At 31.1% G+C, this 25,597-nt stretch overlaps 1 protein-coding gene across 2 annotated transcripts in view; it reads left to right on the forward strand.

Annotated features, from left to right (window-relative positions):
- The window catches only part of LOC145059333 (uncharacterized), a 40,586-nt gene extending 17,360 nt beyond the window's left edge, over positions 1 to 23,226 (forward strand). The window contains exons 9-24 of one of the 2 annotated variants that reach the window (XM_079007190.1): positions 7,472 to 7,652; positions 8,205 to 8,233; positions 8,376 to 8,524; positions 10,034 to 10,135; positions 10,300 to 10,396; positions 10,473 to 10,525; positions 10,613 to 10,736; positions 21,057 to 21,119; positions 21,196 to 21,255; positions 21,345 to 21,506; positions 21,735 to 21,808; positions 21,888 to 21,981; positions 22,161 to 22,297; positions 22,401 to 22,481; positions 22,572 to 22,677; positions 22,950 to 23,226. In XM_079007190.1, coding sequence (XP_078863316.1) covers positions 7,472 to 7,652; positions 8,205 to 8,233; positions 8,376 to 8,524; positions 10,034 to 10,135; positions 10,300 to 10,396; positions 10,473 to 10,525; positions 10,613 to 10,736; positions 21,057 to 21,119; positions 21,196 to 21,255; positions 21,345 to 21,506; positions 21,735 to 21,808; positions 21,888 to 21,981; positions 22,161 to 22,297; positions 22,401 to 22,481; positions 22,572 to 22,677; positions 22,950 to 23,021 — 1,584 coding nt within the window. In that variant the 3' untranslated portion in view covers positions 23,022 to 23,226. Of the gene's footprint in view, positions 1 to 7,471; positions 7,653 to 8,204; positions 8,234 to 8,375; positions 8,525 to 10,033; positions 10,137 to 10,299; positions 10,397 to 10,472; positions 10,526 to 10,612; positions 10,737 to 21,056; positions 21,120 to 21,195; positions 21,256 to 21,344; positions 21,507 to 21,734; positions 21,809 to 21,887; positions 21,982 to 22,160; positions 22,298 to 22,400; positions 22,482 to 22,571; positions 22,678 to 22,949 lie in introns of both variants that reach the window. The other variant, XM_079007191.1, reaches the window with a different exon arrangement.
- The last annotated feature ends 2,371 nt before the right edge of the window (positions 23,227 to 25,597 follow it).

Raw genomic sequence — 25,597 nt, forward strand, 5'->3', positions numbered from 1 at the left:
TTTCAAAACTAGCTTCATGATAAGAAGAAAGCCTATACTTTGGGCACAAACTTGAATACAAACTATAAATCTTGTATAGTCTAACACCTACAAATTAATAAAAGGTACATCTAAAATTTTCATTTACAAAGATCCAAGTCGAGGGGTTACCATTAATCTACAGTTCCACTATCTTCAACTACTAGCATTATACCTTAGTGAGCTACTAACATTATACCTTAGTGGGTCTATCTTGAAATGTACATAACATAAAAAATGTAAGCTAAAAGAGCTTAGTGAGTAATCTGCATATTATATACGCATCATATCAATAATAATTAAGCATACATATTAAAGTATCAACATACACAGTGTTACATAACGCCTTTCAACTAATTCAATACTTATCAACAATAAATCTTGCCATGAATAGGGAGAATTTCATATAAGCTCTTCTTAAACATCAAAATATCATATTTACCCAACTTAATTTCTAAATATCATATTTACCCTTCATGAAATTTCTAAATATCATATTTACCCTTCATAAAATTTCAAAATATCATATATGTCCTTTTTAAACATTAAAATATCATATATGCCCTTCTTAAATATCAAAATATCATATATGTGTTTTTTAATTATCAAAATATCAATGGTAATATCTAAAATATCCTCCATCTACAACATGATAATAATCAACAACAAGAAAAACTACACAATCAAAATATACATTCCATAGAAAGGGTTGAAGATGAATCTTTTTGTCTGTCAAGAGGCAGACATTCTAACAATTTAGAAGTTCACATTCCATTATCATAGACGTAAGGATAATATGGTTAAATTTCTTAATTATTATAATAATTCTAAGGTATAAAAATGATTATAAAATATTAAAAACATTATAAATTTTTTTTTTTGGGTAAATATGATATTTTGAAGGTTTATGAAGGATAAATATGATATTGAGAAAATTAAACTGGACAAATATGATATTTTGAAGTTTAAGAGGGGCATATATCATGATATTATGAAGACTAAGGGTACAAATATTGTTATATATATATATATATATATATATATATATATATATATATATATATATACTAGGTTTGAGACTTGTAGAAACCATGAGTTTATAATATAGCCAATTAAAATAGATTGATAAAATAAAAAAATTTAAAAAAATTCAATACTATCCTATATTGAAGTATAGTTCATGAAAGTGATGTTGCTTTGAACCATTTTTTATATGTATAAAAAACAAATAATTGTTAAGCACATAAAAAATTTGAAATAAAAATAATAATTTATTAAATCATAAATGCAAACAAAAATTTACATATAATAATTAATGTATTGTAACGTCCCAAAATTTAAGACCAAAAATTTCGTTTTAAAAACATTACTTTAGAAAACATTAATAGTTAAAAACATTGTTTGATCAAACCATAACAAAACGTAAACCATGTCTAAAAGCCAAATCATACAACCGTCAAAATATCAGAGTATAAATCCCAGAGAATCTCGTAAGTGCGGAAACCAGTGTGTGTGCATGATGTGCCGCTACCGCGCCGACTCCTTCCCCTTAGACGAAGAGGTACCTGAAACCAAAACTGTAAACTGTAAGCACAAAGCTTAGTGAGTTCCCCCATCGTACCACATACCATACAAACAAATAACACGCATACTGCCAGGCTATTCTGGGGTGCCTGACTACCCGGTACAGCCATTCTGGGGTGCCGACTACCCGTGTCAAGCCATTCTGGGGTGCTGACTACCCATGTCAAGCCATTCTGGGGTGCTGACTACCCATCGGTCCTAACAACCGATCCTCGGGGACTAGTCCCCTACTACTACCACTATCGCATATAACATGACAGGCCAACATGCAAACATATCATCACGTACTGTCAGACATTTCTGGGGTGTCTGACTACCCTCCGGTCCTAACAACCGAACTCTACTATTATCACATATAACATATCATACTAGCATATAACATATCAGATAGTAGCAACCTAGATGATATCACAAAGACAATCATCTAACATACGACTCCTACTGGTGGGCCGGCATTGTGGCCGAAGACCCACCGCTACTGGAAGGTAACTCACCTCGAAGTAGCTGCTGATCTGAGCAGGAACTGACTGTCTACTGCTGCTGCTGCTGCTCCAGAAATCCTCCGGCTGCAATTCCCACAACATACTCAATCAAACACTGCTAACTGTCCTTTAGGTAAAATGACCATTTTACCCCTGATCATGACCTAAGTCAAAATCAGAGTCAACTTTCAGTTGACCCGACTCGCCGAGTTGGCTTTCCAACTCGCCGAGTCCCTACCCAAACGTTTGCCCTGAATCCCGTTCCTACTCGTCGAGTTAGGCGACGACTCGACGAGTTCTCCTTCATAACAGATACTCAAGTCCTTCATCCTACTCGGCGAGTTGTTCATACAACTTGGCGAGTCTTAGCACCGAGTCTGTTCTTGATCTAAGGAGATTGCCTTGAACTCGCCGAGTCAGGGCATTGACTCGCCGAGTACCTCCATAGATGAGTTCAGCTTCCGAATCACTGAGTCACACCCCGTGACTCACTGCTCACTCGACACTACGAAAAGGGGACAAACTCGGAGACTCGTGAATAGGCTCGCCGAGTCACATGAACGACTCGCCAAGTCGTTGCCATGCAACCACTAAATACACAGATCTGCTCGATTCCAGTCCATGCCATTCACAGATCTGGGCTTCTAGGACACGAATCACACGTAAAGTTTCCAACTTTACGTGTAGATATTCACCAATATGGATTTTAGGGTTCAAAATGCCTCAAAAGGGTAGATCTAGGGTGAACAAGCAACATGGGTCCATAAAGCTAACAGATCTGAGCTCCTGGAGCTCAATCTTGCCTAGATCTAGAGGCCAATCAACTTATTACGAACCCTCAAGCATACACAATCTTGGGAATGGCTCAAAAAGGACTTTAATGGAGCTATAAGGGACAATAAGCTTAAAAACAGAGGGGAAACGAGCTATACCTTAGGGGAAACGTTGGAATGACACAGAGATGCTTGGCCTCCTTCTCCTCTTCTTGATTCCCTCTTCTTTTTCCCTCAAAATTTCAAGAATACCACAAAAACACTTCAAACTCACAAGGAAGCACGGCTAGAGAAAGATACAGGGCTTTGAGGGTGAATGGGGACGAGGTTGGGGCGGATATGTTGTTTAAATAGGGTGCAAACCCCTGAAACTTAGGGTTTCATCCAACAGCTGTGACTCGCCGAGTCCAGGATATGGACTCGCCGAGTCGACAACTTAAACGTGTCCCGGGTCCCGCATCTACTCGGCGAGTCGGACCTGTGACTCGCCGAGTCCAAGGCTAAAAGAAGAGAAATACTCAAATAAGATTTACATACCAGGAACCAGGTGCTACATGTATACTGGTAATTTTGTGTAGATTTGTGAAGCTAAAAAAGTAATTTAAATTATGAAGTTATAACTTAGTAGATAAGTTTAAGAAAGAAAATAAATAAATTGCAGGGTAAAAAGGGACAAAAAAAAGTTTCTATATGGGGTTATATTTTGCAAATAAAAAAAAAAGAATCCTAAACTTTATACTTGTCATTTTTTATAAAGTTGAATTCTTTTTTTTTTATTCTCTAAAAATGATATATGTTTTTTTTTAATGATTTTACATTTAAATTTAAATCTTCTTCAAGGTCTCTTAGAATTAACATTATTAATAGAGATTTTAAAATTCAAAATGTTTGGTAATAAGTTATGTGAAATAATCAATTATAAATAATTTCCTTTTCCATTTATTTTGTTACAATTATTAATTATCTTACTTTAATTTATCAACCGTATATTACACGGTTTATAAACTAATATATATATATATATACTAATAAATAAAACTCATTTTCTGCCACATGTCATGTCCTCATTGATTTGGACACATGACATTTTAATAGATTTTTAGAAATTATTTATTTCCACATGTAATTTTCTGATTTGTTCACATATCATAACTTATTTCGGTTATAATATTGAGAGAAATAAATGCTTCCTTGAAAAAAAATTGATATATTTATAATGAAATAAATGTCATAATTAATGAGAGCTCTCTAAAATTGATATTGATATTAAATTTAATGTTTAAATATTGATATTAAATTTGTATTATTAATAAACCCGTGTAGTATACGGATCTTACACCTAATATATATATATATATATATATATATATATATATATATATATATATATATATATATAGCTTCGGTTATAGAAAAAAAAAAGCTAGCAACAAAATCACGTGACAAAAGTTTGTTAAAGAGCTAAAGAGTAATTAAAAACAACAATTAACGAGATTACAATAAAGCTAGTTTCCATTGACAAGAAATTTGTCAAATATGTTATTTAAGTTTTGCCTGTTTAAAAATCCAAGCCACCTGATTTCTTTTCCTGAATTAAATAAAGAAGTAAAAAGTAATTATTAATTATCTAATTCACATCTTCTACCTTAATAAATGAAAATGTTATTGACACTTGTCATTCTCTCATTTATTTGGTCACATGTCATTTTGTCATAATTTTGAAATATATTTATTTTTCACTTGTCAATTACTTCATTATTCATTTCCACTATATCATTAATTTAGTTTCCATAAATTAAACCTACTATAATAACTATTAATTTCAAATTTGAAATTTCAATTTAAATTTCAAATAAATTTACACTTTAAACATTTGTATTTAACATTTTATTATAATAACTCATTAACTCGTTTAATACACGGGTCTAACAATTAAACACATAATTTTAATTAATTTATTTTTTGCACGTTTTTTTTTCATAATTTTCACTTATGTTATATTTCAAATTCAAAATAAACTTTTCATCTAATCGCTCATGTTTAACATTATGTTTTAATTAACCCGTAAAATATACGGGTTTCACAACTAGTTTTAAATAAATTTAAATTATAGCGAATGAATTTGAGTTATACCACATGGTATCATTAGAAAGGAGAAAAAATAGGTTAATACTGTGAAAATGTGGATATATATATATATATATATATATATATATATATATATATATATATATATATATATACACCATTTTAAAGAAATTCGTTGAAATTTTTTTTGAATTTTTTTTTATTTTTTAAACAAAAAAATCATTTTTTTCAAAAAAAATTTCAGCGAATTTCTTTAAAAACTTGGGATTTTTTCATAAAAAATTCAAAAAAAAGTTTTGTGATATCTAGGTATTTTTTTATGTATTTTTATAATTTTTTGGGTTTTTTTGTTTTCCATAAACCTAAACCTATATATATATATATATATATATATATATATATATATATATATATATATATATATATATATATATATATATAGGTTTAGGTTCATTTGAGACCATTCTAATTTTGTGAGACCGTGAGACCAAATCTAAAATATAATTTTATAATGCAAAATAAATGGAAAAATCCAAAAATTATTTTTTTTAAATATTATTTTCGGAACTTGAATTAACTAAAAAAAATAAAAATAATAAAAAAAATCCCGTTTTTTTTGAAAAATATGTAAAATATTCTAATAGAGTATTACACTGTATATATTTTAAAAGATAATTTTAAAATGCAAAATAAATGGAAAAATCTAAAAATTCTTTTTTTAAATATTATTTTCGGAACTTGAATTAACTAAAATAAATAAAAAAATATAAAAAAAATCCCGTTTTTTTTGAAAAATACGTGAAATATTCTAATATAATATTACACTGTACATATTCTAAAAAATAATTTTAAAATGCAAAATAAATGGAAAAATCCAAAAATTCTTTTTTTAAATATTATTTTCGGAACTTGAATTAACTAAAAAAATAAAAAATAATAAAAAAATGCGTCTCACGGTATCACAAAATTAGGTCGTCTCACATGAACCTAACTCTCTCTCTCTCTCTCTTTATATATATATATATATATATATATATATATATATATATATATATATATATATATATATATATATATATATATATATATATATATATATATATATATATACACACGCTTAAGTTCAAATAAAAACTAGTTTTAATGTAAAAAAAAAAGGAACCAGATGACAATTCGAGCAATTTTGGAACTTTGACTAAATAATTAATATGCTATTTAAATTATGATCCTATAATTATGGTAATCTCTAACTTTTTATTGTACCATTTAACATTTCAAATTAATTTTCATCTTTATTTTCAAAATCAAAATTTGAGTTGTAATTTTTTTGTGTAGTTATTATTTTCAATTTTCAATTTTTTTTAAAACAATTTTTAAAAATACAAAATATTCTAATGTGAAATTACGAGGCCCGGTTTTAAGGGGGGGGGGGGGGGGGGGGGGGGGAAGAGGGGCGGCCGCCCAGGGCCTAGAAAAAAATTGGGCCTTAGTTTTAATTAAATTATATATTTAATAACTAAATATATATAAATATATTCAAAGTTTCACATAAATTGTGTGTAGCCTAACTGTATAAGCGTACTACCTTAGTGTGAAGCAATGTAGGTTCGATTCATGGCCTCCACATTTTGAAGTTTTAAATTTAAGTTATAATTTTGGCCATTAGTTCTTGCTTTATATTTCATAATCAACCCTTGAACTTTTTATAAAGTTTTATATGTTTCTTTTTAGTTAATTTATTCTTTTTTGTTTTCCTTATGTATTAATTTAGGGCTCTATTTTTCTTCTTAGCACATGGTCCTTAAAATCTGGGATCCGGCCCTGAAATTACTGTAAACGAACTCAAACATTAATATTTTCTTAAACGATTAACACATAAATGATCAGGTTAATATTTCTAGAGGCCCCAATCGGCTGAAGATACATTCATGAGACCCGTGCCGGAGTTTCAACTATATATACATACAACATCATTTAGTAACTCTTATAACAATAATCAATCATAAACTTCAGCTACAACAATTTATTAACTCGTATATCAATAACATGCTATAAATCTAAGCTACACCAACATATTAACTTATATATCAATAACATGTTATAAATCTCAGCTACACCATTGCAACATATAAATTACAAACAATTTAGCTTTAAAATTAGGAAAGATGAAAATTGTTAGATCAAATTTCCTAAGCAGAAAAAGTATTAATATGAAAATCTGCTATGATAGTAGACAAAATATTTGTCTAGAGAGCTTCTTATTTTATATCTTGTATCATATGCTATCAAAGTTGTAATGTTATTTGGATTTAGCTAGCTATTTTTTATCTAGAAGAAGTCGAACCGAATGAACAGTAACACTCCCTCACAAACTGTATTTACTCATATATATATATATATATATATATATATATATATATATATATATATATATATATAATTTACTTCTTATTTTATTTGAAGTGTTCGTTACTACCATCTAGTTTAAATATGTTTTAGTGGTTTAACTCTTAAACTAAAATGCAGAACATTGATGAAAATGAGCTACCTTTTCTAGTCACTGTTAATCCTCCTCGAACACCAAAAAGTACATTGCATAAATGGTCACTGGGATTGTCAATTCCATCGGTTGCAGCAACAAAGGCTGTTCTTGAGCTTGCTTACATCCAAGGGAAGCGAAGAATTTGGTTTTGTGGAGCATACCAAGGTAGTATTCTTCTTTTGTCAATCTTCATAGATAGGTGTCATGATACCTTCTTATAAATAACAGTTCACCATCTCATAATTGACTTTTGAATGCGATAAACGATGTCTTGGCCCTTCAAGAAAGTATAAGTTGATATTATAATGCAAGGTTTATTGTAACTTTGTAAATGCCGTTGTAATTATGGTAAAAACATTTACAAATTCATATATATTTGAACTTGAAAAAAGTAATTTAATTCATTAGATAACTAAAGGTTATACGTAGAAATTGTTTATGAGATTAAGAGAGTGACATCCTAGGATTTAACTTGAAATTGATCGGTGTTTCATAGAACCTAAAAGAGTTTATATAATATTTTTTAAAATCATCTCTATTATTCACATACATAAACTCTACAAAAGGTTAATTTACATAACAGTACCCTTTATGTCACCACTTTTTGTTGAATTTATGACTATACAAGAAATAAATGTTTCAATTGTATGTATTTTTGTCTATGTTCAAAGTTTAATTACTTTATCTTAATTTTACAAAGTATATTTATTTTTATAGGTCATGGGATCCTTGAGGATGGTGTGAAGGTAACCTGTTACACAAGTTGATATTACATGCATACCTCTTGTGTAGATCAAACAATTATTCATTACATAATTTTGTTCAATTTTTTATAAATAGAGAACACATAAAAGTTAATGTCTTACATGGTCTTTTATTGTCTTTCAGGCGGGTATTGTTGCGGCAAATGGCATTCTTAAAAAGACTTGTGAAATTCTGAACAACCCGAAAACTATGGCACCATCTTTGATGGAAATTGGTGCGAGGTCATTTGTTGTTGGGTTCCTTCAAGAATTTATTGCTATTGGTACCTTAATGTGAGTCACATTCTTTCACACACACACACACACATATATATACATATATATATATATATATATATATATATATATATATATATATATATATATATATATCCAAAATACTAAAAAACAAAATCATTTATCTAACGACATTCAGAAACACTCATATATTTTGTTTATATATAAAACAACCCTCACATTTTAAGTTAACTTTTAGATTTATCCAAATATTCGTTTTTTAAAGAAGTTAGTGGTTTGCTTTTGACATGACATTTATACTATTTGTTTTTAATTTGACATTGTAAAATATAAATGATGTCACTTATTTCTGTTTGACTAAATGGTTGTTGATTGATGATTAATTTCTCATGTTTTACCTTAGACAAGAGACAACCTCATTAACTTTTGTTACCATGTTAACCAAAAAACAAAAAAAAATAATAAATGTTATCTTATAAAAAAAGCACGTATTTCTTTTTAAAAAGCGGATATTTGGTTTAATATGAAATTTAAAGGTTTTTCTGCATATATTTAAAATCTAAGATTTTTTTCTAAATGTTGATATATAAATGATTGTGCATTTTGTATTTTGCCATATATATATATGGCAAAATATAAAAAACACAATCATTTATATTCCAACATTTAAAAAAAAAACTTAGACTTTTACATATATGCAGAAAAACTTTTACATTTCATACTAGCTCAAATATCCGTCATATATATATATATATATATATATATATATATATATATATATATATATATATATATATATATATATAATAGTCATATCTTGAGTTTTAGGAGGTATAAGATACAAAATTTTTTTGTACAAAACAATTATGCCTAAATAAATCATTAATATTTGTCAAAAGTTTGAAAATTATAAGTAAGAAAGGTTATTATGAAATTTAAATTGAAGCCAAAGGACAATTTTAAAATATTAAGTTGATGTGTACAAATTAATTTACATTTTTTAAACTAGACACCGATAATAATATATTACATCAAATATATAAACACACAATTTAAATACAAGTTGTAAGCATAAATATTTTATTTAAAAGTGGTAACATTTTTATTATATAATAACTAATAATAAAATATAATAATTTTTTTTCCCGTTTGAAACTATCGCCAAATAAAACTGTTTATCTCTGTTGCTTTGTGTAAGCTCACATCTTTTATATAATATATATATATATATATATATATATATATATATATATATATATATATATATATATATATATATATATATATATATTATATGTGTTTGTTGACCGTAGATTGTATTTGTACATTGCATCTTCATGGTATTATCTCTTCATCTTTCTTTATTTTTTTTTTAATATTTATTTTGACTCAACAAACAAATAATTGTTCTATTTTGAGTTCTTTATTCCAATGCATGATAAAGGTTGGTATAACAAACACATTATTGTTCTATTTTGAGCTCTTTATTCCAATACATGATAAAGGTTGGTATAACAAGCATAACTTTATTTCAATTTATTATAGTTTATTGGAAGAAGGTGGTGCAACATTCATATTCGAAGGAACAAGAAAGAAGAACTCTGTAAAAGTTTATCTGAAAGTTGAAAATCCTCGATTTTATTGGAAGGTCAAGACTCTAACTTTGTCTTATATCTCTTGGGCATGGTTATCACTATATTAAGACTTTATGATATCTTACAAGAATAGCTCAAATATCCATGAACGTTTTTAATTATGACAATTATTTAATAATTTTCAAATGATTAAATTGCAATGCAAGTCCTTTTGCTGGTTGCTACAGAAGATGAGTTAGGTCTATTTGGTGCATACATTAAGGGGGACTTTTCTTTTGTTGATAAAACAAATGGCCTTTTAAACTTGATTGTGGTAAAACTCATGGCTTATGGTTACTATTCGAGTAGCTTTTCTTGTGCTTTCACACTAAAGTATGCTAGTTTTGCAGATTCTTATTGTAAACTATGAGCTAAAAAATTATTCCTCGACGTCTAACAAAAGGTAAATATGGCTTATACACAACTATCACATGTTTCAAAGGTTATAATTGTTCATTAAATGAATAGAACTCATTGTGTGTGGCTCCAGAGGTTGGTGGACACCGATGTTTTCAACAGCGATAATAGCATCTGCAAAGTATTTCTGTCAACATGTTTTGATGCATAACTCTGTTACTCAAGCACGTAGGAACATATCTCATCACTATGATTTGGTACGTGGAAAACTTTACATCTTAATTTTAAAATATGTTTTATCATAATGTTACCACACTATGTAAAAAATATTACAACATTCACCATAGAATGATAAACAAGCATAAGAAAAACGAAATATACAATGAGATATTGACGTGGTTCAGTAACACCTATATCCATGATAACATGCCTAGCTAAAAATGAGCATCCATTATGTTAAGAAGCAAGTACAAGATATAGTTTAGGTTTATACTTACACCATAATCTTTTTATGAATGTGCCACACAATTCTAACCATTATGGTTACGCTACATGAATCTACCCCTATGTCCTTGACCTTTTTTAATCTTACAATACGTCAAGTAGTCGGGATACCCTAAACCGACGACAAGTCGTCTGCACATGGTTGTCGACATACCTAGTCGACATAGGTGGAAAAACTCATCGGCATAGACGTCGTCAGGATAGCTACCCCCTATACCGACAACATGTCGTATGTACAAAATAATGTTTTATTATTTACTTGTACTAACGAGAAGTCGTCACCATAGGTCAACTCTATAGCGACGACATGTCGTCGGTATATCAATTACATTTTTTTAAACCAATTCTGTTATTTACCATTCATGTTTTTTTTAAAGAATCTAGAGAATTTGCAACATATATCCATAATATATAAACATTCAATAAATCATACCGACACATATTGTTTAAATTCAAGTCTAGTACATACCCAAATGAGATACAATAAACAATAACGCAAAAGATCAATAATCATAATCTTTTGTATCCTCGGTCTCGTCAGTTAGTTTGGGGATATTTCTCAAAACATATTGGGATTGAATTGAAACTGTGATATTGGTGGTGGTTGAAAATTCTGAATGGCGGCCACCAATGAGTCGTTATACATTTTTTTTTCATTTGTTGGTTAATGCGCCAAATTGGGTATCACTCATATTTTAGGATTGAGATTGGGAAGATGTCGAAGGTGGGTGATTTGGAAATAAATTATTGGGTGTTGGTTTCCTCCAACTCTTTGAGTATGTTAGTGTCTCGTCCTGAGGGTACAATTAAGACATTGAAGCTCATTTACATCTTCTCCCTCTCTGACCTATTTTTGCAATTTCCTATACTCCTCTTGACTCTTTTCTTAAAATAAAGAACACAATAAACATACAGTAATTAAAACGAACAATTTAAACACTAAAATAATAATAATATACATTAAACAAAAATATATAATAATAATAACATATTTAAACAATGTATTAATTTCATTTATTACTTTCTAAATCTTCTTGTGTTCAATGTGTACACCAAATCGAGCATTCCTGGAAGCACATCTGTCTCCAACCCTCAATATGTCACAACTTCTATCCTTTCTATTTCTATAATAAGCCAAAAAAATAAACATATTTATATAAGTGTTAACAAAAACATTATATAATAAAGATAAATTTTATTACCTCTATATAGCATCTATGAGCATATGACATACACCAATGAGCACTTGTAAGCGGAAGTTTCGCCCTACTACCTTTATTTTTCTAACATACGTCTATATTTCGGGGTCAAAAACAACAAATCAATCATGTCATTCCAAGTACTAGCATCCCAACCACGCGGTGGATGTCTTCTTGCAGTTTCCATGTCCGCATATATACCGACCTCATCACATGTCACATCATGCTTGTGTTCTCCACACGCTCTTTGGCAGTCTGCTTTGATATCCGCTCAAACGGGTTCCCATAAATTTGTACCCTGAAACATATTAATATCAAAATAGGTCTGCAAAAAACATAATTGATTAGTAAAAGAAATATTTAATAAGTGTAATATTCAATACATATAAAAAGTATTGTATACTTACTTTTAACTCGAGATATATAGCTCTTTTGTAGTTGATAGGAACATTGGACTAAAATGGATAATGAAAAGATACCTTTGATGCCACTTGATTTGAAATCAATCTAACTAATATTTGGCCGTTATCCCTTATGAATCGACATGTCTCCCCAGTGGTATCAAGTGGCACGACTAAAGGCTTCTTACTGTTATCGGCATACAATTCATACATATTTAAGTTCCTTCCTAGGGCATACATATTCTTCTGGTTTGCCACATTTACACATAGAATTTGAAATTTAGAAATTTAGAACTTTAAAAGTATATCTAATACTTACGAATTCACGTAACTTACAAGATTCACAACCCAATGCTATCTTGTATGCACCCTCATGTGGAGGTCTATTCTCGCAATCTTTTCCATAACCCCTCGCGACATCTACTACCATCTATTTAACAAATATTATAAACATTAAAAATATATAATAAACATACTTTAAACAGAACTTATAAGCAACATTTGAAAATTTAACAAATATTACAAGAAATCATGATATATAATAACCTTAACATATAGGTAATCAAAATCATACAACTACAACATCATCATTGTAACGACCCAAACTTTCATCATTTAATTAGCTATGGATTTATCAGAGATATTTCTCCAAATGTGGAAATCTATAAAAATTAAAACACTTTAAACCCCATGTTTTTTCAGGTTTACAATAAAATCTATCTATAAATACAACCATAAGGAAAACTAAAGTAAAGTATACTTCTAGTGTAAGTCCTTGTGCTTCTGTCTTCTCATGTAAACGACTGCTACCTAAACCTAAAAAACAGGAAAAATATCTACTAAATCATTGCACAATTCTAGTGAGTTATATTCTAACTGTTACATTTTTATCATACTCTTTTACTAATCTTTCTCTATTTTCACATACTCTATTTTTTTTTCCTCTTTTCTTATATATACTATGTTCTATTCTCATTTTTTTTATCTCATCTATATCTTCTACCATTTTCCTCATCCTTACTTTTTATTATTGTTATATCTTATATTATGCTTTCTCCTCTTTTCTCATATTTTTTCTTAGCCTCTTTTCAGGTTCATCTCATACTCTATACATGCTCTATCTTCTTTTTCTTTACGCTTCTCACGCTCTTCTCACTTTTTCTCTTTTCTCTTTCTCCATACTCTATATCTTCTCATATTTCTCTACTCTTTCCACTCTCCATGCATGCCCTTCTCATCCTCATGCTTTGTTCTTTTCTCTTTTCTTACTCTCAGCATTCCTTTCTCTTACTCTAATTAAATCTCATCTCTATCTTCTCAGGTTTTCATGCCTCAACATTTTATTCTCATCTAGACCCAAATTGTCCAATCATATATGATAACTACATTATCATTTAAGGGAACAAAATACCTCTAATCTTACCGTGAATAACCATCAAAACATAATCCCCTCATTTTGATCCCTCATGGATCGCTTGACATTATTCTTCTCTTAAATCCCTCACGGATTCTTTACTTTTACTCCTTCACAGATTATATCCAAATTCTCCAAAGAACTTTCTTACCTTGTTCCACTCATAGAACCCTTCATCTATCTTCTCCAACCATACACAATCTCATTATTGTAGGAATTATTTATCTATATCTCTAAAGGGACCATGCCCTTATTTCTGTAGGAATATATATCTCATTCCAAAGGAATCTTACATTTTATTCCCGAAGGAACCGTTCTCTTATTCCCGAATGAATATCTATCGCATTCCCAAAGGAATCATCTTTCTACTTTTCTCTAACTCTTTTATGTGACTCATTACATAACATTTGTTCGATGGACGTTCTATCTCTTTATCTCATCAAACGATCTTCTACTACTTATGTAGTACTCAAATCATTCAGTACTTAATCTTTATCTTCTTCTAACATCTCTTAGGTATTCTATACAATACCATTAACATCTACACATGTATACATACTCATTTATATGATTACAATGCATATAATCATTTTCTAACTCTTTCTACCATCTCTCAACTATTTAACAAATACCCTTCTCATCTAACCATACATTCTCTAGGTATATATACATGCTCTAATACATGTTTTTAAATGTGTACCTCATACATACTCTAAATATATGTATTTGCCCAACTAAATGTTTTGAAATGTATATTCTTAGTCTATCTTCATTTAGTAACTTGAGGGCATTCACTTAGTGCCTCAAGGTAAAACATATATATATATATATATATATATATATATATATATATATATATATATATATACACACACACACATAGCTATAACTCACTTTGTTAGTTAGTGAAGACTAACTAGCTTTTGGCTCTCGATCATCAATCGATGTATCTTGACCCATGTTCTTGCTCAACGCCTATTCATACAAAATTTCAAGTTCCTTAAAACTTGTTTTAGCCTATTAAGAGCTTAATGACCTTCTTATGTTAAAATGATCACTTAATTGATCAAAATACTATCTTTTCACTTTCTATTTCTAAATCCAATACAAAAAGTTAATTAAGCATCCCATACAACCTAGTTCATTACACTAATTTCTAGCACGTCAATATGAAATTATCACAAGTTAGGGTTTTCAAACACTAACTATCAATAGGTTGATTTCACCATGGAAATCACGCACAAGGCTTGATCAAACTCCTAAACACCCTTAATAGCATCATATACATGCTATAGGTTGATCAGACTAAGTATTCTCCCTAATCTAGCACATTCACCATTAAAGCTTAAAGCTTAAGAAAATGGAGAAATCCTTACCTTAGTAGTGCAAGGATGTTAAGCCCTTGTCAGGCTCCATCTCTAGCTTATCCAATTAGTTTTAACCTCAAAATCTCCTGTTATCTACTCCACCCCAACTATAAGGTGTTTTTTTGGTTCGAAATGAAGCGTTAACAAGCTAGTGTTTTGGTTGCGTAACCGCATCATGGTGGGACTTCCACCGCGCCATGAGGTGTGATATTAGGTCATGGTGGAATGTCCAACATGCTGTGGGGTGTGCTATTAGGTTGTGGTCAGTCTCTGGTCGAGTCGCGTGTCAATCTCCCATAACATCTCACTTTTACCACCATATCGTGGTACCAATAAACCATGTAGTGGTGCAAAGTACCTTTACCTATACTTACGACGATGGACTTTGTCTAAATTACCGTTCTCTCTCACCATGTCATGGAAATCACCTTGTCGTGCCATGGTGGCTGTAGATCAGCAACCTTCATGATTGATTCAATTCCAGCTTGGCACGTTTTTTCTTCCAACTTCTAACATGTATAACTTCTTTGCTTCTAACCCGTTTTCTATATCTTTATATCCACTCGAACGTGGAGATACGTTCTACAACTCTTTTAAGTCATTTGTTACTGACTTAATACAAATCTTAATTTGTAAAGTCAGAAAGTTGGCCTAAAAAGCATAAAATTTCCTATTTTATCCATTTTCCTAAACTACATCCTCTCATACATTTCTTTTCTCGAATGTATTTATCAAATCACATCTTATTGAATTAAACTTATTGTTTCCATTTTCATGAAGTCATAACTTCATAAACTTATAGAATTTTCAAAAATTACAAATCTTCCATTTTTGTCAACATTTAGATGGGGGCTCTTTTAGGGATGAAGGAGGTTGATGGTGGTCGAAACTCAAAACCCTAGCCCCCATATCGTTTATATATGCCCTAAAGCCTTAAACTTAGGGTTTTATGCCCATTGTGGCTACTTAATAAGTGTCGTGTCGTGGTGATGTGGCACTACCACGCCCTGTTAGTCCACTCGCCACGTTGCGGTGGAGGCAAAACTCAAAATCTAAGTCTTTAAAACACAAGGAACTTCAAAAGAATAATACCTAGGATACATATGTTACACTATTTATATGGTAATATATCTTGTTTGATCTTTCTTGCTAAATTCATTCTATGACTCTTGTCTTTATGCTTCCACATCAATTAACTGTGATAAGAGCTTAAGGGAAGGTAATTTTTAAACACATTGACAATTTTCAAAGAGTTAATAGATATATTTCTTAAAAGGGTCTCTTCAATGGGTGAAGAGTTGAGTTGGATGACATTTTAGTTACGATTTTTGTAAGTTTCCTTAATTAGGAAACTACAGAGACCTTTAGAACCGGTGAGTCTTGGTTTTGCAATATTATGGGCATTTCAATATCCAAATCTACTTCATTGAATTATCTTTGGTTTGTCTCTTTTATAAATTCTCAACATCGCTTTATTATGTGTTTTCCAAATCTCGAATATAAAGTGACCGACAAAAGTCATCAAAGAGATCATGAGTATTCATGAGGATCAATAATATAGGGAGTTTCTTGAAAAAACATAGCTAAATAATGGAGTTCCATGCTATATAACATGATATGTAACATAAATTTCTGGGTTTGTGCACATGAATATGAGAATGAGTCTTCTATCCATGTGACTTATTGCACAACAGTCTAAGGGGACTACCTTACTCATGCATCTTAAATCAGGAAAATTAATGTAAAAGTATCCAAGGGTCACAACTGTATCAAGTAGTTTCATAAACTCATGGGCCAAAACTATTCCAAGTCATGTAAAAGTTAATGGCTAATGGATTTTTGCAAGAATATTAATACACAATATATTATGGTCATTCATATGGTGATTGACAAGTTCAAGGGCAACAATAATTTTAGCATATGGCATACCAAAATATAATAAATAATTTTGGTTTCATTGTTACTTTTATATGAAAACATTATTAATTATTTTGTGATTAATCAAGTTACCATAATATAGGAGGCCATGTCCTAAAGATTAAACTCATATAAGTTAACATACAAGGCATGTCATAATGTTTATGATGGTTAATCAGTTTGATTGAATGTTTCTCATGGTGATGGCCGAAATGAGGATCATTCTGAAGCGGAAAAGGAAAATAAATAAGAGGAAGGTCAAGTTCTTAGAATAAAAAGCTCAACATACGACATGATTTCCACAAGTATGGAGACATTAAGTATTCAAAAATGGATGTCCCAAAAAAATCAAGGAAACATATATAATATATGCGTTACAAACAATGACACGAAATTAGAAAAAATATTGGTTCTTATGGTGGTAGAATATAAGTTTGGAAGGTAACATTAAGGGTGCTCTTTTCATGTGTGTTTGAACATGGAAGAGTCTAAAACCTATTAAGAAGTTCAAATCGGTAGTGTGATGATAAGGAATGATGAGTCTTTTAATGTGATTGACATTAAGTGATAGGACCGTGACTCTCATAGAGGTAAGGTAACTTACAAGCTATAAAGAAGAAATTGGTCTTTTTAGAAACTATGGACTAAGAAGGTTCAAATACACTTTTCAATATTAGTCGTCAAGGTTCACTAAAATGTGCACTATTGGTTACACAAGGGGTTAAAGTGTCCATGATGTATGTGCTAAATAGGGAAACTATATTAGGTTCGACATTAGTTTTATGTTCTTAGCATTCAAATTCATAAATTAATAGACTTTCACATATGATACTTGGTCACATGGATGAAAAAGACATGATACAATTGAGCAATCAATGGATTTTAGGCAACCACAGGGTAGCCTAAATGAAATCTTATGAACATCATGCCTACTAGAAGCAACACCAACTTGTCTTCTTGAAGGTAATACATCAAAGGAATGACTTAACTACTTACATGCATATTGTCGGAGCACTCTAGTGCACCATTTCTCAGAGGTATAAGATACTACCTTTCATAATATATGATTATCTGAGAATTTTGTAGGTGCTTATAATGAAATGCAAGGATGAGGCATCAGGACAATTTTGGAATCAATAGGTTATACTGGAATACAAAATATACTTAAAGGTTAAATGGCTTATGATTGATAACATGCTAGATATTTATTTAGTGATTTTTTGCTTGGGACAAGAGTAGGTTATGTATACCCCACAACAAGACAGACATGCTAGTTTAAAGTGTTTACTTTTCAACATCATGTTGGGTGGATGCTTTTAGGCCAATATAGTGGTGGCAATCCATGACACGAAACGACAAAAATACACTACACGAAACAAAATCCAGACGAAACTAAAACTAAAATTTATGTTTGTGTCATACAAGTGTAAAAAAGACACATCCTATTATGTTTGTGTTCAAGATTGGACACAAAGTTCACACGATATCAACATGCGTTTTTCAAGTTTTGTAAGATTATAGGAATTAAATTAAATAAATGTTTATTTTATTTTATCTTTTTTATTTTTGTCGTGTTTGTCATTTTTATTTTGTTTTAATTGAGTCGTTTTAATGCTAAAAAGCAAAACTCAACATTATCTCATGTCGTATTCGTGTTATATAAAAAGATTTCATATCGTTTCGTGTCAACTGAAAACACCACATGATTACCCAACATGCCACACCGAACCAATGCAATCAACATGGTTATGCTACTTGGCGAAACGTTTTCCAAAATGACTATTGATTGCAATATATCGTTTGAGGTATGGTAAGAAAAAATAACATAGTATATTTTTCATCGTGTATTTGGTTGCACGTCTTATTATCGTGTAAAAGATGGAAAAACATATCAGGGCCAAAGAAAAGAATACTTTTAGGTCATTGTTACAATGTTAAAGGATGCCATATTTGGTCACCGTCTGAGAAGCGTATAATTTTGAGTCGAGATGTCACTTTTGATGAGACATATTGTCCATGAGTGTTCCCAATTATGTGTGGAGGATGACCCCACACAGATGGAGAAATTGGGTTTGAATGATAGGCGGATCTACTATGTATCCCGGGGTAGCCTGGGATACCCCTCAAACAAATTTTAGTAGTGTAATTTTTTCCGGAATTTTTTTTTTCTTATTGTGTATTACTTAAATTTTTTTGTCGGAATACCCTTTTACATTGATCTTGGATCCGCCACTGGTTTGAATTAGTAGTGTAATTTTTTCCGGAATTTTTTTTTCTTATTGTGTATTACTTAAATTTTTTTGTCAGAATACCCTTTTACATTGATCTTGGATCCGCCACTGGTTTGAATTGATATGGAAGGGTCTAACATTGAGACATGGAAAAATTTCAGTGTCATATCCACGGAGGAGGTCATGGCCACCGGTTTCTCTAGTCCGTTGCAATATGTAATAAAAGCCCACAACCATGTATAGACACTACCTAGCCGTAGGTTTCCTCTCTGATCGGACGAAGTTTGGAATTTGGCTACAATGTTTCTTTCTAATCCTCAAAGGTGGAGCTAAAACATATTTCTCATGGTCTACATATGGTAAAAATAAAAAATAAAAAGTTTATTTGTAAACCAATAAATTGTCATGTCATGGTCTAGCTCACAACCATTCGTCATCCTAACCATTTTTACGACCTCAATTTTTATACTTGGCACAACAATGTTGGCTAGGTTTTTTTTCCTTTTCAGTTTTAATAATAAAATATTAGATAATATATTTATTTAAAAGTTTTAAAAATATATATTAAAATTTTTTATTTTTAATTTTCCATAAAAAAAGTATAATATTGATATATATATATATATATATATATATATATATATATATATATATATATATATATATTTTTATATATATTTAAAACTCTCATATAGTATATGGTTGGTTGTGTTAGCGTTAGGTTGGGTTGTTGATAAATGGTTAAAAAATAATTTTAGTTGGTTTTATATGTGGATTTGAGTGAAAATATTTTTTAACGAAAGAATAGGTTGTGATGGGTTGATATTAAAATTAAAGACCAATAGACCATTGTTCGTCCATAGCTGAGTTTATGGCAGATTTAGTGAAAATAGGTTCTACCTAGAAGCAGTAATTATGTTGGTTAAGTTGTGTTCATTTGGAGGTTTCATAGTAGGATTAAGTGCCATATATTGAGACCTTATTTGATGTTTAAACTGTTCCCTTGTTGTGGATCACTAGTACGTGTAAAAAAATATGTTGAACGGGTTTGATCGGGTGTGGATGCCTGCCTTTTACAGTTGCCTCCAACTTGCAGTTGGTCTTTTGGTGTTTTGTTGCTAGCTTTAATTAGTCTAGCAATATGGTTGGTGTTTGAGAAAAAAAAGTATAGTATAAAACAAAGACATGATAGTTCAGATAAACTCAAATGCAACACTATCCACCATTGACATTGTTTTGCCAAAATATATGATGCGACAAGATCAAAAATAACATTTTTCCCGGACAGTGAAATAGAACCTAACATCGATTAATTCAGTTAACACATTTCTATGTTCTTAATGTGGTTGTTATATTTTGTGTGTTGATGCAAGTGTCCTAATGATTGTTGCAAAGTTCCTTTTCATAGTCATGTTGTCCATGAAATTTCATTATTGAATAACTTTTTGTAGATGTAAAAGTATTTCTTAGAATATAAGTACTTAACTTACCATCTCTAATAGTTCTAATTCTGTTATCGTGATATTCATCTGGTTTGCCTGTAGAGTAACGAGTTTTTTTCCCTCTTCCTTGACGAGACTATGTCATACTCATGTGCATTATTCAAGGTTAGGATTTCAAATTAGTTTTCAGTTTCATTGTTCCTTAATTAGCGTGTACTCATTTGTCATGGAACATCACTAGAGTGAGGATGAAGACTTCAAAGTCGCACAAATGAGAAAAATATCTTCGTTAATTCAAAAGGTAAGTTTTTTAAGCATCATGTTGTTCATTGTCTTAAAGAAAATGTTCTATGGGAAACAACTGATTTTTTTCCTATAAAACGTTTCTAGGCAAGAGTTGATAAGGACCACCACATTCTTGAGATAGGATTTGGTTGGGGAAGTTTAGCTATTGAAATAGTGAAACAAACTGGATGTAAATACACAGGCATCACCCTTTCTGAAGAGCAACTCAAATACGCAGAAACTAAAGTGAAGGAAGCTGGCCTAGAGGTAAGTGGCTTTTAAGAAATACCGAAAGCAAAAGATATATAAGATTTAATTTAAAAGTGAAAATCACCATCATATATATTCTGTAATCTAGAATTTTGTTTCCTTATCTCCTACAAAGCTTTGAGTTTCACCATCTTCCTCCTACAAGTTCCTAATAGACTTAATTTTTAACGTTGATCAAGTTTTTTGTTCTTCATTTTTTTCTAATAAATCCACTTCATTGTTCAGGACCAAATCAAATTTCTACTATGTGACTACAGGCAATTGCCTGACACTTCCAAATATGATAGAATTATATCCTGGTGAGTTTGAGCAAATCTCGTCTCTATGATTGTATTGAAACACATATGGTTGTCTAAGAAGTTGAGTGTGTATTTTCAGTGAAATGATAGAACATGTCGGACATAAATATCATGAAAAGTTTTTTGGATGCTGTGACTCAGTATTGGCAGAGGATGGGATTTTAGTCCTGCAGGTATATTCTGGACTCAGTTCTCTCCTTCAATGGGAGGAAACTAATGTTCATTCTATAAGATCATAAAGTCATTAGAAAGAGAAATACTTCTATGAATATATATGTAGTTACAATTCGACAAAAATGAACAATTTAAAGCATATTATTAATTTACAATTACAATCCTTGGAATATATTAGTTCACTTCAGTCCCAGAAGGCAGATATGATGATTACAGACGGAGCCCAGGGTTCATTAAAGAATACATATTTCCTGGACTGTGCGTACCTTCACTTACTAGATTAACATCCGCCATGGCTGCATCATCTCGACTTTGGTATGTGCTAAAATCATCGGAGATCACCATGTTACAATGTAAAAAGTTTCCTTATAACTTTTTTAGTTGTCTGGAATCTCATCAAATGCTTAACGACTTTCAGTGTGGAGCATGTGGAAAATATAGGAGCACATTATTATCAAACACTCGCACACTGGAAGAAAAACTTAATGCAAAACCAAAGGTAAAGAAAAAAATAATCCTTCTATCAACTGTTGTACGTACGTTCTCATTCAAGACTCAGGTGATGGTTATTTATTTATTTAACTCCTAGCAAAATACTTGAGTTGGGCTTCAACCAAGAATTCATCCGTACATTCGAGTGCTATTTTGATTATGTAGCTGCTGGCTTTAAGACCAAGACACTTGGGAACTACCAGGTATACCTATTATATAACTTGAGCAAATATTCTACCTACAACCATTAATTACTTTCAAAATCATAAGTTTTTTTTTTTTTTTTTCTTTTCAAAATGATTTTTAAATTCTATACACACATTTATGTATGAGTGTAATAGACATGTTTTTAGAGTAAAAAAATTGTGTCATAGTTATGGAGTTACCGTTTTGGCTTTTCCCCAATATTATTGCAGCTATCATCCTTATAAAGTAAAGAAAATCACAATACTTTGTGTTTTATTGTTGATTGAAGGTTGTGTTCTCAAGGCCGGGAAACGTTGCCACATTTGGAGATCCTTACAAGGCTATTATTTCAGCTTATTGAAAAATGCGTGTATCCATGTCCCAAAACCAACTTTAATAACTTCTTGCATGCAAAAACCAAATATATATGGGCGTTTCATTGGTCGTGCTTGTTATGTTGACATATATCATATTCTAGAAGTTGTGTGTTGATTCCAACATACTTAGAGTCTGAAAATCGCAACTCTAGTTATGTGGTTATATTGATGGCTTTATTTTTTACTCAACTTTCTTGATGATTAATCATCCCCAAGAAAAAGTCAGTGATACGAATGCTCATGGGTATGGAATGGTTGAAATCTCCAGGAGAGGTTACTCATAATTGGGACCAGGATTGGATGAGGTTTTAGTATCAAGGAGGTGATCATGTCCATCTGCAGGGTATTTTGGCAGGTAAATAGGGCACAACACCCATGCAACAATGCTTGTCATCAAGGGGTTGAGCTATACCAAGATTGTCAATGTTAGTAAATAAGCAGGGGTTATATTTGGAGCAGGTTTTGTAGTCATTTTTAGATGTGTTTCGGGACCCATCAGGGAGCTGGCTCCACCACGATCGCACGATCATAAAATTTCTTTAATCAACCCTAATGATCATGCATACGTGTCGGACAATATAGATACGTATACCCCCATGTCCAGAAGACTGGAATTGAAAAACGAGTGCATGAGTTACTCTCTTTGGGCATGATTAGGCCAAGTAAAAAGGTGTTCAAAACAGTTTATTGATTTATTCGTGTTTTAAACAGCTAATAAGTAAAAAAATGTATTTAGAAAACTTAAAAGCACTTTTCAGAATAATTTTTCTATTAGCTTAAAAAATTACTTTTTAAAAAATATATAAAACTTGAATTTTTTAAAGTGCTTTTGGTTTCTTAACCAAAATACCTTCAAAAATCATTTTTTAAACCAAACAATTTTTAACTTAATGACTTATTGACTTTTTCACCATAAAAGCCGATCCACACACTCTTAAAAAAATCATTTTACCACGACTATAAACCATTAAACACTTTTATTTAAAATCACTTTTAGAGTTCAAAACACACTCTCAAATACCCCCTAAAAGTACATATTCTACTCCTATGATTTTGGTGTGAAAACAAGATAACATGTGGAGAATGTGTGTCGATTACATGACATTAAATAGGGCAACCGTACTAGATAAGTTCCTTACTCCAATGCTTCAAGAGCTTCTGGATGAGTTACATGGTGCTTGCTTTTTTTTTTTTTTTTTCAAAATTTGACATGAAGTCAGGTTACAATTATATCCGGATGCAAGCAGAGAGTGTGAAGAAAACAACTTTCAGAACACATGATGGCCATTATGAGTATCTCGTGATTCCCTTCGGTGTCACCAATGCTCCCGCAACGTTTCAAGCAGTTATGAATGATATCTTCATGCATTTATTACGAAATAAAGTGGTCATTTTTTGATGTATTGATATACATCACCACACGGTGCGCTTATTTGGAGGATTTGGCAAAAGTGTTGGATGTGTTGTTACAAAATCGGTTCGTTGCCAACAAAAAAAATGTTTGTTTGGAAAAACTTGAGTACAGTCGTATTTGGGACACGTGATTAATTAATGGTGACGAGGTTGTTATGGATCCAAAGAAAGTGGAAGTTGTGGTTGATTGGTTGGTTCCAAAACAACTTGAAGGGTTATGGGGTTTTTTGGCCTTGACAGTATACTACCGAATATTCGTAAAGAATTATGAAAGTATGGCTAGTCCTTTGCTAGACCTCACAAAAAAGGATACATTTCAATGGACCAAAGAATCACAAAAGGTATTTGATCGGTTAAAGTAAGCATTGGTTTCGGCTCCTGTCCTGTACCAAGACTATGGATGTCCCTTTATAGTAGAATGTGATGTGTAGGGAAGGGTATCCGAGCCGTTTTAATGAAACACAATAAACCTATTGCCTATTTTAGTAAGGCATTGAGTGAGTAGAATCTGTCAAAATCAGCCTATGAACGGGAAATCATGGCCCTTGTTTTAGACGTTCAACATTGGAGATCATATTTGTTGAGAAATTAATTTATCATATACATGGATCAAAAAAGTCTCATATTTTTTCTTCAACAATGACTTTTAAATATGTTATAAGTCGAGTCGAGAAAATAGGGAAGCAAATGCTCTTTCTTGACATACTGATATGGGGAATTTCACATCAATGGTTTACCAACCCTTATGGTTGCAAGGGGTAAAAGCACATGAGGAAGCTAAAGTTGATCAAGAAATAAAGAAAATCATGGTGAGGTGTCAACACAGCCACACAAACATGCAGGATACATGGTCAATAATGGGGTTTTGTACTACAAAGATAGGTTGGTCATTGTGCGTCATTCAAATTTCATTCCAACCTTATTACATAAATTCCATGTGGAAACCACAAGAGATCGTTTGGGTTATTAAATAACATATTGGTGTTTAGTAGAAAACCTATAGTGGCCAGACATGATGGAATGTGTGGAGAATTTGGTGCGTGTATGTCATATATCCTAACGTTGGAAGGCGAATTCGACAGTTCCTAGGGGTTTATTACAGCCATTGGATATTCCTGAGGCGGTTTCGGAACATCTTTCTATTATC

Source organism: Lactuca serriola, chromosome 6 (genome assembly GCF_051521515.1).
Source record: "Lactuca serriola cultivar US96UC23 chromosome 6, Lser_US96UC23_V15, whole genome shotgun sequence".
NCBI lineage: Eukaryota > Viridiplantae > Streptophyta > Magnoliopsida > Asterales > Asteraceae > Lactuca > Lactuca serriola.